Below are 13486 nucleotides of genomic sequence, written 5' to 3'. Positions count from 1 at the left end.
GTTTAATAAAGATTTGAAGAACAATAGTTGGAATGCTTGCAGCAATGCTTGCAGATCCAAAATACGGATGGAAGAAATAGAATAATAAAAATATGAAAAATGTAAAAGCGTAGATTGCAGCATTCCAACTAATTATGAATGCTCATTATGTTTTTGTAGCCTACTTAGTCATTTTGATAGTAGGCTCATATAGACGCTTACAGCATGTGTTGCCTCCATTATAGGGCTTTTATTTTTTTAGGCTCCAGGCAGATTTGTTTTTTGTTTTTTTTGGTTCAATATGGCTTTTTCAACATTTTGGGTTGCCGACGAAGAATAAATGTCCAAAATCCTCGGCGGTCGTGGAGAGAGAAGTACTAGAATCAAAAAGTTATAATAAAAAGATTTAATAAAAAGAGATGATTAATTCGACAGATACAATACTTGACTCAATGCCCTTTAGATCTCAGCCGGAACCACAGGCTGCACGCAGTTAGCTGTCTCTCGACGTCATCGAAGGAAAGAGGCCGAGAAAAGCTCTGCACCAGGTTTTAATACCCCTCATTCGCTTGGCTTATGGCCACCATTGGTTAGTTTCCATAATTTCACACCTAGGACTATTCCCTCGCTTACTGTTAGCTTACGCTGTCTCAGGGGCGGTTTCTTCATCTGTCCTCAGCCAAGAGTCCTCTGCGCACCCTGACCAGTTCTATCTCTTAAAACTACACTAACACAATTCTAACGCATGCAGACTATTCAAAATCCATTCACTCCACAACACAGTAATACAAAACATACAGTGACCTGCTTATGCATACAGTTACATATTGTCCATAATAATATCCCCTATGAATTATCATAACCCTCATATATTTTAATGTATGCATTAAACAACTCTTTATTATTACATGTGCGAGTCCAATATTTACACCCCAGACTATTACCATTCTACAAAACCCAACACCAACCTCTGATATAGACGAACAGATCAGTGCGGTTACATGGATTCGAATTACTGGCTTAGTCCGACTAAAATCGAATTATCCCGTTCATGTAAACACCTTTATTCGAATAACTGCGGTCCGACTACGATCCGACTAACACCCCTGGATAACTCGATTCGATTCGATTGATAATTCGAATAACGCTGCATGTAAACACGGAATCGGATCGGAACTGGACAATGCGTTTGTGCACATGCTCAAGATCCCGCCGCTCTCCTCCCTCCCTCCCTCCCAACTCGTGACCCGGAAGTCGAAAGAGACGATAAGTTGTCACGGCCGGCAGAAACAAACAAACGTAAAAGTCGGGTTACGAGCCGATAGTACCTTCAGTGGGTGTCTCTGCTAGCTCCCTGATGTAGCCAGCTAGCGCTGCTGCTAGTTCCCCGTTTGCTCTGCGCTAGCTCCCCGACAACCACCGAAGCTAGCGGGGTTCTCTCCATTATGAAGAGTGAAGAGGTCAAGCGGAGATGGCTGTATCGCCACTACATGTAATGAAAACAGCGCCACCTATCGTATCGGATATGACATGCATTCGACCAATGATTCGATTTATTCACTGCCATGTACATTCGGATAACAGCAGTTGCCCTGAAAGAGAGCATAGTCCGACTAAAGCAAGATTCGAATTAATACCAGCATGTAAACGCACTGGATGAGGTTCCAGCCGAGTTCAATAACACCTGTCAGTTTTCCTGATATCTGTGAAATACCACAGGGTTGTTGATGTTTTTATAGCTAATCTAAACTCATATACACATGCCGAATGTGTGTGAAAACGGTATCAGTAATAGTAATGATTATTGTTTTTATTTATGTAGCTACAGGAACACATGGGCAATTCTTTATTTTTATATCGTTATTTTTCTTATGCTATTATTTTTCTTGCATCAGTGTTCTGTAGTTGTCGCCGCACATTCATCATTACGCATGGTTTTAGTATTCCTTAGTATTCCTTGCGTCAGTGTTCTGCAGCTGTGGGCGTACAATCATCATTATGCATGGTTTTAGTATTCCTTTGAGTGTCAGATATAACTTTCCCTGATGCAGCTGCAGTGAGCGTTTGGTCGCTAAGAAGACTGTTAAGAGTGTGTCAGGCTGATCTTACGTTTCCTTCTTAGTGAAAGAGTGTCTTAAACTAAGAGCGACTCTAGGAAACACATCCTTCTTTCACAGCGCTCTTAAGAGCGCTCCTATTAAGCTATTAGCGCTTAAGAGTTTTTTAACAAATCTGGGAAACGTAGCCATTGGTAGTTCATCCAGCCTGCTCATTGGAAATGCGTTTTTTCTTGTTCATATTGGCCGCGTTTCCCAGATTCGATCGTTCTTTAGGCTTGAAAGAAGGGTTCGGCTAAGAAGGAGCGCTAAGATAGGAGCGTTTCCAAGACGCATTCTTAACTGCCTTCATAAGATCCCGCCAAAGAAGCTTCCTAAGAAGCTCTTAGTGGGAGATGTCCACCGCTGTGTTGCTGAAACTAAATCAATCGATGCCAGGCAAATCGATCACCCGCCCATAATCACACACAACCTGTGTGTAAACCACAGCCTGTGGTTTACACATACATGGCAATTACACTATGCGCGCTTGGTGCGTGTGCCATCCACGACACCAATCACCTGGGGGATTCCAACCATGGTATGAAATCCACGGTGGACCTGGCGGACCTCGTCCCGTGTCGTGGGCATTCTCTTGTGTGTCCGGGCATGGCGCAGGAGGCCTTGCTGAGGCCGGTGCCGTCCCCCACCAGGAAGCTCCAGGAAGCTGCCCACTGCGTAAAAACGCAGCACGGCCAGGAGCTGCACCTCCGGGAAACGCGCCCATTATGTGCGGTTTACAAATAATTTTTGTTTTATGTTATGGCAGAACTCCAGAGGATTCGGGGAAGACATGCTTGATTCCTCCATGTGCCACGCTGTGGCACATTTTTCAAAACACAGTTTTTTTTCAGCGTGAGAAATACGATCTGTGGCGGGAGGGTGTTAATTAAGACTGAAATAAGTGACAGTCACGCTCAATGCCTGACACTTGAGAGCCCTGCGTTTAAGGGTACATTGCAAGAAGATCCACTTTATCCTATCAAATGCCTTTTGAGCGTCCTAGCAAAAGGCAGCTATTGGAGTGGTTTCACCCTGATCAAGCTGTATAAGATGTAGCAGACGTCTCAAGTTGTCTGCGGATGACCTACCTTTTATGAATCCTTCTTGATCTTAATGTAATAAGCGTGGTAAAATAGCTTTTAGCCTCATTGCCAAAACATTTGTTAGGATTTTGCAGTCCACATCAATCACGCTCACAAGTCTATAATCTCCCGGATTGGTAGGGTCTTTATCTTTTTTTAACAATTAAGGATATCAAAGCTTTGTTGTATGTTCCTGGCAGCTCTTCCAGTGAGAATGATTCTTCATACAGAGTTGTCAGTATATGAGCCAATTTATCAATATATTTCTTGTAATATTCGGCAGCAAAACATCTAGCCCATGTGATTTTCTAGATTTCATTAAAGAGATAGCAGTGTTGACTTACTCATAATTGAGAATGTAATTCTCATAATTACCCACCTCTGGACCAGCCTCCGATTCATGAAGTTCACTGTCATAACTTGCAAATACCCTACTATTTTTCTTTGTATTCATTAGTTTTCCCATTTTATTTTTGACTGCTGGTATTCCATAACTCTTTTTGTTTTAGTTATCCGGCTCATAGTTTCCCAGATTTTCCCCACTGTCATAGAATTTTTTTTTTACTCTAAATAGTCTTTTTTATTATATATTTAATTTAATTTAAATTTGAGCTCAGACCAGCTGGAAATGCAAAAGTGAAACGCACATTCAGTTGGTGTAGCCGGTTTCTCGCTTTGTTAAACTTTCTTCTCTTCTCCACCGTCTCCTTAGTCATGTCGGGGTAGAAAGACAGTTTACAGCCTCCCCAGATTAAATCTTTTTTGTTTCTGTACTTTTTCCTAGCAGCAGTTTAGAAACCAAATAACTATCGGTCTGGGTGGTTAACCTCCCTCAGGCATTGGGACCAATGCTCGATGCACTCATTGCAGTTGCGCTCCGTCCAGTTCGACCCCAAGAACTTCGGAAATGATCTCCCGCACACATTCTGACGGCTTACCTTTGTCAAGCTTCTCTTTCAGGCCTTCATCTGAATATAGGAAGTCTTTCTAGAAATTATGACAAATTAATTCATTATTTATCTTTACTGAAGCATGATTTTTCAGTTATTGCCCTGTCAGAAACATTGCTTACTGAGGATTCAAGAGACTTCTTTAAAATACCAAAATACAACTCAGTTCACCATGTAAGAGGGAATAGATTTGGAGGTGGAGTATCTCTGTTTATTCATTGTGATTATGATTTCAAAATTAGGGATGATCTCACTTTGAAGTCAGAGAGGGATGAAATGTAATCTGTTTTTTAGAGCTTTCTGGTGGAAAGTCATCAAAGTTTTTAATGACAGTCTGGGCTGTTCTCTTGACCTGAGACCTCTAGACAATGAGGATAAACTTTGTTACATTTTCGATTTTCATTTTCGATTTCAATATAAACCTTCTAAAAAATCTACAACATACTCCTACTGGGAATTTTCTTAATATCCTTTATTCTAGTTACTTTTTCCCTCTTATTCATAAAGCAACACGAGTTACAGAAAAGTCAGTGACTTTGATTGATAACATCTTATCAATTATCTGAGTGAAGGAATTAAATCTGGAGTTTTGTATTCCAACTTTTTTGATCATTTTCCCATTTTTCAATACTCTGTAATTGAGTTTAAGAGAGCGAAACGTACTAAGAAAATGATGCAGAAAAGATTCATGAGCAAATCAAATATTTCAAATTTAATGATATTCTTACCAGTATTTGATGAGAAGATTTGTATGTGGAAAATAACACTGATTTGGTATATCAGAAGTTTATGAAAGTTGTTAACCTTAGTTTCAATGATTGTTTTCCAATTTATAGTTCCACCAAGAAAAGCAAGCAATTTAGTAAACACAATACATTTGCTGAAGCTACTGAAGAAAAAAAATAAACTGTACAGAAAATATCATTGAACTCCTACTCCTCTTACTCACGATGCTTATAAATCCTGTAGAAATAACTATATCCTTGCTATTAGATCTGCAAAAAAGAAATATTACATTACTACTTTACATTATTACATATTATTAAATATTACATTAGTACTTTATATTAATGGTTTGTCCGATGTGTCAAAGAGTTTTTTTCCGATAATGTTTGCAGATGACACAACCCTTGTTCTCTCTCATTCAAATTTTAATTCTCTGATTATGGAAGCTAATGCTGGTTTAACAGCATATGCTTCATGGTTCAAATTAAATAAGCTATCTTTAGATATCAAAACGTCTATTTGTATTGTTTTCAGTGGTAAAAAATCTTACTTGAAGGATTTCACAAAATCCTTCCCGAGCCTTTCCAAGCCGACCTAGAGCCAGTTGCTGCGCACCAGAGTGGAGGAAATGCGCCCGGCGAGGTCAACAACAATGCATGTTGTCCAAATCTATTTTTAAAAAATGACACTAAATGACACTGACCCTGCACAGTGCAGACAAGACATTGCAATTAAAAAAAACATGGTCAATAGCGGAAAAAAACAGCAACATAATCAGCATTTCACTCACCAGACACAAATGAACCTCTGTGGGAAAGGGGAATCAGTAAGTCCTGAGTTGCTAGGTTCTAGGTGAGATGCTAGCTTCACTTACCAATAACAGCGCATGTTAATGATCACATGTCCAGGGTCTCGTGAAGGCTGTTTTATGTATTTCAACTGGGCTAATCTTACATCGATAAAGTAAAGTGAAATGTGATTGGATTAAAAAATGCTGTAAAACAGGTCCCAAGAAGCCATACAAGAACCAGAGGAACAGATGAAGGCACAGCTGCACAGTGCAATGAGAAAATCAGCTAGTAGGGAAAAATTATTATAATGCATGTAATGTGATCGTGAAAAACAATTACATTATCAAAAAGCTATAACTTTTAATTAATAATATATATGTGTGTGTGTGTGTGTGTATATATATATATATATATATATATATATATATATATATATATATATATATACATATATATATATATATATTAGGGCTGTGCAAAGTTGAAAAAAATTAACTGATTTATCGCATGATTTTTCTGCGATTAATCGCATTATGCGCCAAATTCAATAATGAAGTAAAAACTAGTACATTACACGCTTTTATTTTAAAGTAATGTTATCAGAACAATATAACAGGCACTCTGGAGCAACAGCAAGTTAACATACATATATACATATATAGTTTATGAATATTTTTTATTTATTTTTTCTGAACAGGTACTGTTCAGTAGTAAGGGTCCCTGTGAGTGACAAACCACTCCTTCTTTGGTCCATGTTCAGTCTGTTGCTTACCTTAAAGATGTATGTTAAGGACCAACAATTGATTAACTTTATACAAAAGCAATAAGTGCTTTTCATGTTTTCCAGTTCAGTTCAGTTTTTCTTCCTCAGTGAGAATGGTCCAGTCTGTGTTGGCTTGAACAAGTGCACTGAACATCTTGTGATGTGAGGAAAGTTCTCCTCTTTGAGAAAAGAGTAAAGATCCAGAAATGATACTGATTTAAAGTGCTCTGCATAGTGGATCAGACCGCGGGGTCAGGAGCTTTGTGCATGCGCAATTAACTTTCAATCTGGATGTGGAGGCTGCAGGTATAGACTGACCGCTTATGAGCGTTTTTGTTTTAGGTGAAGCGGCTCGCGGGAGCAGTGCTGCTCGATGAGAACAGAAGCTACAGAACAATATGTGCTTTTACGTCAGTCGGCAAGGCTACGGAAGCGCGAGCCTTCAAAGTAAAAGCAGTGTCGCCATAATTGCATTCATTTCCGTTTATCTTATTTATTTATTTTTCATGTTTGATTGACCTCATACGGGCAGGACTCGAAGAGCCGTGAGACGCCAGGTCTGAACTATGCCGTCTGGAGAGATTTAAAGCGATAAGCTCCTCCCGATGCAAAAAAAAACAAAAAAAAACATGCAGTTAACGCATGATCAAATAGTTAACGCCGTTAAAAGATTTCCAGATTAATCTTGCGTTAACGTGTTAATCTGCCCAGCCCTAATATATTTATTTATTTAATTTATAAAACAGCTATAACTTTGTGATTCTGTTTTGGCCACTAGAGAAGGCTAAGAAGGCCCTGGCTGAATGTAATACTAGTCTTGGCAGCTTTGTGGCAAATGCTGTTACCTTAAAGCTTCCAAGGCTTTCCAATTATTACTTTAGTAAAGCAGTATTCATGAATGAATGAATAGTGCCTATATTGGTTGACTGTATCTTTCACTTTAAAGATAATCGCTGACTGACTACAAAACATAATAAACTAATCTCTAATTCTTTATTCTCTGCGCTTCATTCCATCCTCATGTGGATACGCATGCTGGCAGCAGAAAAGTGATTAATTTCTTCAGTCATTCATGTGTTGTTTTCTAATTAGGGGGAGACAGAAGGATTCAGTATCGGAAGTGGTACAGACCACTAGTGTGGTTTTGGATCCTGGGTGGTCTGGCCTACTTTGCTGCAGTACTGAACATGATTGGTGACTGGCTGAGGGTGCTGTCCAAAAAGACACAAGAAGAGGTATGCTCTCATTAGGAATGGTCAACGCTCATATGGTGATGTTGTTACTCATCTTGTATTATTCACTATTGTTAAAAGAGCTCTGGAATTTTCTAATTTATCACTTATAATCAAGGGCTATACAAACAAATATCATGTTCATTACACATAATGTATTGATTCTTTTGTTTATGAATTGATTGAACGTTTAGCCTCTTATGGTGTGTTCACACCAAAAGAGTTGTGAAATTTTGCGCGAGTAGATAAATAGATAAGTAAAGTCAATGCACAAACGCGAATTGTTGCGAAAAACCACACACAAAAAGCGTTGCGAATATTCGGTTTTTCGAAAAATTTGCCGCCACTGAGTAGCGAAAGCCAATCAGCGTGGAGAAGCTCAGCCCAACGTCACCGCCATCCTGACGTAGCAGAATTCAACTGCTGTCGGTCCGCCTGAGGTAGCGCTGGAAGCGGCTTCAGTCAGACACTCGTCCTGGAGGAGTCGGAGCTGTGTGTGTAGGGCTTTTGATGTTCCGACATTTGTGGTATTTCCACAACAAGTATAACGCAGAAATAGTTGTTAATTTTCCATGGTCTATAGCGAAAATGAAAACTGTTCTACAAGAATGTGACCGGTTCAGTTTAGGTTAGCTAGTGAGGCTTTGTGCTGGTAACTGGGGGTAACGTGGCTCAATCCTTTTCCGTTGAGCAAAGCTACCAACTCTCTCGGTTTCGCCATGTGACACACACTTTTTCATGTTTTCACACGCTTACATGCCACACAACCAATATCTCATGGCAAAAAAAAATTCTGAGGCGCATTAGTTCCTTTTTTAACTCCCCGACTATAGATGGCGCTAAGGAGCGCATCTGTAAACCTATTCGCTGCATAGACATCCTATTTTCCCCAAACAGACACAGTTGCGGGAGATACTCAGAAGGAGCGGAGAGACTAAGGTATTGAGGTTCTCAAGTGTCACACATTGAGTGTGACTGTCACTCATTTCGGTCTTAAGTCACGCCCTCTCGCCACACAGCTGTTCGCCCCCCCCCCAAATTCCAGCTTGAATTTAAAATAAAACTGACAGCATGAATTACTGTATGTGCTAATGCTTTATGTGTGGCACTTTATCATTCAAACAGCCACCATTTTAAAAAACATATAAAGAGTCTTAAACCTAAACTTATTAGTTGTATTAGTTTATGTTTTACATGAAAACTAATTAACTTTGCATTGTTATACTGTATAATGCAGTGAATCACAACTTAAAACGAAGCAATACATATACTGCCCCTTGTTGCACACAGAAGCAACTGTAAACAGTCTGAGATTAATTCATTACAAAAATGTATGAACCAATTAGCGAGACAAAAAAAAGACAAGACGAACCTAAAAAAAACATTATTGTGTTGTGTGTTCCTCTTCTATCCTGTTCGTCATTGCCGTCAGGATGGTGACCAACAATATAATGTGTGACTGACCTAAAAAGGATGAGGTGAACTTAAGTCACTAATGATCAAATTTAGATATTAAGATATGTTTTTAATATCAAGGATTACTTAGTGCTACTATTTATCTTAAAAAGGACATTTTCATTGTGCTTTTGAACAACATCTAAACACACTTGAGTTATATACTTGTTTGTACTGTCTGACTTTGGCCAAGGTTGGTGAGATCAAGGCTCATGCAGCAGAATGGAAAGCAAACGTGCGAGCGGAGTTCCGGGAGACGCGTCGACGTATGAGTGTGGAGGTCCACGATAAGCTGCAGCGAGCCGCCACCATCCGAAGCATGGAAAGACGGCAGCTGGGCTTGGACCAGCGTGCTGTGTCACTGGACATTCTTTCACCAGAGCGCCGTGCCATCTTCAATAGCCTAGATACCAACAGGTACAATACTTCATCCCAGGAGAGCATCGATTCCAAGATGAACAACCTTCGCTTGAGAGAGTCTGAACAGTGCGATCAAAGCTCAAACCACAAGACTACGTCTGAGGACAACATTTTCAACCGCCTGGGCTCCGTCACCAAGCTGGCCAAACGCAACAGGAATCGAGACCTGAAGAAAAATATCCCAGACGAGGCTCGCCGGCCTCACAGCGAGGCCTATGGCTGCAGCATGCCTACTTTTGACAGCAGCACACCAACTGCAGATGAAGAGAAAAGGCAGGATAGAGGAAAGGATGAGAATGAAGACAAGGAGTGCAACACTAGCTTGTCTTATTTTCCACCGTTTGTGGATGCTTGCAAGCCAAATGATGGTTTTATTCCTGAGCAGACCAAGGAGAATAAGAGTGAGAAAATACTTGAAACAGAGCTGCATATTCAAATAGACCCATAGTCAGTGTGTGCTCTATACAAAAGTGTGTTTTAAATACCACCATTAGTGCCTTAGGTCTCTCTTATTTCTTTCTGTTAGCAGGAACAACATGTGTCCCTTCGTGCTAAATACTGCAATGTATCTGTATTAATTGTGCCCTGAGGATTTGATAAACACACTTGACCAGGTCTTGCATTCATACATTGCAGAGTCATTGTTGAGCTATGCCTTAATGATGGTCATATTTTTTTTTTAAAAATAAAAAAAGTTGTCAGCTCATAGATATTTAAAGCATAATAACCTTAGTCTTAGTTGTTATCAATTTGGCCATTATTTCTCTGTTATGATAATATTTTACTCAACTAATGTACTTGCTAAGAACCAGATACCTAATCTCCATGATTAATGGGGAAGCTAAATGGTTTTTGCTCAGGTTTAGAAAAGGAAACATTGAAAATTGAGCGATTAAATACTTATCGGATAAGTAATGCTCCCTGAATTCCTTCTGCCTCATGTTTGCGTGTAAATGTAAACCACAGCAGCAAAGCGTTGATCAAAGTGTTGGATTCATTCTGAATCCTGTGCACATTGCATGCTGATCTTAAAAACACAAGGAAGACACCGTCTTTGTTAAAGTACAATGTACTTTTTGTGCTCGCATTGCCTTAAAAGTGCAGCCCAACATTTTTTCTGTGACTTTATATGCTGTCTGAACACATCCACCTATATAGACAGACAATGTGGTCTCAAAATAACTGTGTGCTTGTCCATTGTCTGTGTTCACATTAATTTTGGAATATATCCCTAAACATACTTTCATGTAGTCGGCTGATGGATGATCAAACTTTCACTCACTCAATTACTCAGATTTTCAAACACATGAACAGCTGAATTGTCACAAAACTCTTTTAGTGTTAACCAACAAGGTAATCAAAGTGATGGTTGAAACGCAGCCCCACTTGTGGATAGTACTTTTGAAAAGATGTTTGTGCTCTGTCCTACTGATTGTTTTTGGTGCTCATACCTTACTGCTTTGTGTCCAGAATGTATTTTGTGGTTTACTGCACATTCAACATGGATAATCTCTGTGCAAGGACACCATTTGTTAATGAGGTAATGTTGAAAATACAGCGTGAGAAATAATGTTGGATAGCTTTTCAGAAACTTGATTTAGTAAGGACTTTGGAAGCACTTAGGAGCCTAACTTAAGTTAGTTAAGAGAAGTGATTCCGTCCAGATGGTGACCATATAAGTAATAAATATGACCTGCAGAAGACTTTGCCCTTGTTAAGCGCCAGGACGACACATTTTGTGTTTACTTTGTTGTAGGAATGTTGTCGTCTCATGTTTCTGCAATTAGGTTAGTAAGAATGTTGTCGTCTCATGTTTCAGCAATTACGTTAGTGAGTACAAAATTATCATCACTGGTAAGAATTATGGCCAAAACTGTTATCTGAGGCTGTTAGTCCCATTCAAGATGTGTTCACTGTACAAACTATCAGCCAGGACAGTTTCACTCTGCTGTGAGATTGGGGCTGAATTAAAACTAGACAACGCAAAGTTAAAAAATCAGAAATGCAGACCATTCACAAAATATTCTTAATGTTTAAACATAATGCAATGTATTAATAAGAATGCTCGATGTGATAAAAATTCAACTCCCTGAAGTGTCTTTACTATTTTACTCAACACCAACAAGCTCTGAAAAAAGACTTATATTCTATTTCTATCATTTAAACTGTTGTGTGACCTCCAAGTCGGTGCTATGACTCCATATAGCTTAAATCAGAACATAACTACTCCACAAAAATAATGACAATAAAAAATAAATAACACTGCTGAGTGAAAAAGTAACGCAAAAAGCTTGATTTCACTAACAATGACCACGCTACTAGTAACTGGTGATGGTGAATTCGGAATCATAGGTTCTTGAGCTGGAAAAGTAAAAACAATGAGGGAAGAGGGGAAGGGGTTGAGGGTCGAGGAGTGGTGGATGCGGATGAGGGTCAAGGGTGATGGATGGGGGGAAGGGATAAGGGAAGAGGAGTAAGGGATGAGGGATGCGGGGTAAGGAAGGGGGGAAAAGAGGTGGGTTTGGTCCGCCGGTCGAGGCGTTCGGCCTTTGGCGGCGTCGGTGGGTAGAGACCGTGGGTGGTTGCCGTCTCTTGGCATCTCTGTTGTTCAGAGTGCCCAAAAGGCGGCTTAAGTGGACAGGTGCCGGTGAGCAGTTCTTATGTCGCTCAGGTTGGAGCGGATGTATGAAAGGTAAGCTGATGAAGACCAGCGACCGAGCAATTTGATGACGTAGTCAGGGATTCCCTGACTCGAAGCGGTGGAAGCAGCTTAGATGCGGAAGGTATGGCCCGAGAATGATTCAGGGGGTAATCTGGATCTTGCTAGGTGAAACCAGGCTCTGGTGGCTCCCTTTCCGATCTCTGTGATAAAGAGAGGGTCTTGTCCGGTTGTTTGACTAGTTGATCTGAGGTTCAGATAGTTGCGGATGGGCTCGTACGGTCTAAGGAACGAGTCCAGCCGGAAGAGGTGGATGGGTTGTGGTGGACCGTGTTGGTTGTTTTTCATGTGCTTGAGGAGATAGATGATGGTATCAGGAGGAAAGACTGAGATGCCGGATAGGGTTGCGTTTCTTAATGGTTGATAGTCGGCGCATGAGGCGGTGAACTCTGAGTAGCGAAGAAAGCCGAAGAAGGCAAGCAGGAACATGGACTCCAGCGTTTTGTCGATGAAGGGGAAGAGGTAAGCCGAGTGGAGGGTGTGGATGCAGCGGGCGAGTAGATCTGCCGTAAGGGGTAGGCCACTAGGAGTGGGTCGCAGTTCGGACTTGCTGAGGCCTTTGAGCAGTATGGCTATATGGGAGAGGGCTGAGGCCGGACACAAGCCCCTAAGGCGACTTTGGTGAGGAAGTTGATGCCACTTAGGTAGGTCCGTATTGTGGAGTCTTTGATTCTCAGTACGAAATGGCCGTGTGTAATGAACTGTGTGAGGGTGAGGACGTCGAGTAACGGAAATGGCCGGCTGGAGGCGATGTGTAACGCTTTGAAGTTGTTCGATGCGGTGAGGTAAGAGGAGAGTGTAGTGGGGGCGACGCTGTTGAGGATGGCATCTCGGGAGGCAGCGGCCAACTGTGCAAGTTGCGGGTTCAGTTGAAGACCGTGCCTGAAAACGGTGGGACCTAGGTTGGCCGTGGGTCCAATGCTGGTGCTAATTGACTTTAATTTCTGAAATGAAAACCGAGAGAGTGTGTCAGCGATGGCGTTTGTGTGGCCCAGAATGTGGGTAGCCCGGATTATGAATTAGTGCCGGGCCAAGACCAGGATGAGTCTGCGTATATAAAGCATGATGTCGAGGCAGCGCGAACGCCCTCTGTTAATGATGTCTACTCCTGCACTGTTGTCTGAGTAGACGGTTAAGGTCTTTCTGGACCATTTGTGCCCCCAAAGGACGGCTGCTACTACGATGGGATATGTTTAAAAGATTGCAGAGGAGGGGTTCAGGGATGCAAATTCGGGCGGCCATGGGGCTGCTAACCACTTGCTGTCTTACA

The 13486-nt window shown here is 41.0% G+C and overlaps 1 protein-coding gene across 1 annotated transcript in view; it reads left to right on the top strand.

Moving 5' to 3' along the window:
* kcnk10a (potassium channel, subfamily K, member 10a) overlaps nt 1-11868 on the top strand; it is a 63708-nt gene extending 51840 nt beyond the window's left edge. The window contains exons 6-7 of the mRNA XM_068577419.1: nt 7483-7625; nt 9271-11868. Of these exons, the coding sequence (XP_068433520.1) occupies nt 7483-7625; nt 9271-9945 (818 nt within the window). The 3' untranslated portion in view covers nt 9946-11868. The remainder of the gene's footprint in view (nt 1-7482; nt 7626-9270) is intronic.
* Nucleotides 11869-13486: the final 1618 nt, after the last annotated feature.

Source organism: Clinocottus analis, unplaced genomic scaffold, assembly GCF_023055335.1.
Source record: "Clinocottus analis isolate CAN_PGR_092001 unplaced genomic scaffold, fCliAna1.0.p SCAF_15, whole genome shotgun sequence".
Taxonomy (NCBI): domain Eukaryota; kingdom Metazoa; phylum Chordata; class Actinopteri; order Perciformes; family Cottidae; genus Clinocottus; species Clinocottus analis.
This window is presented reverse-complemented; position numbering and strand designations above follow the sequence as displayed.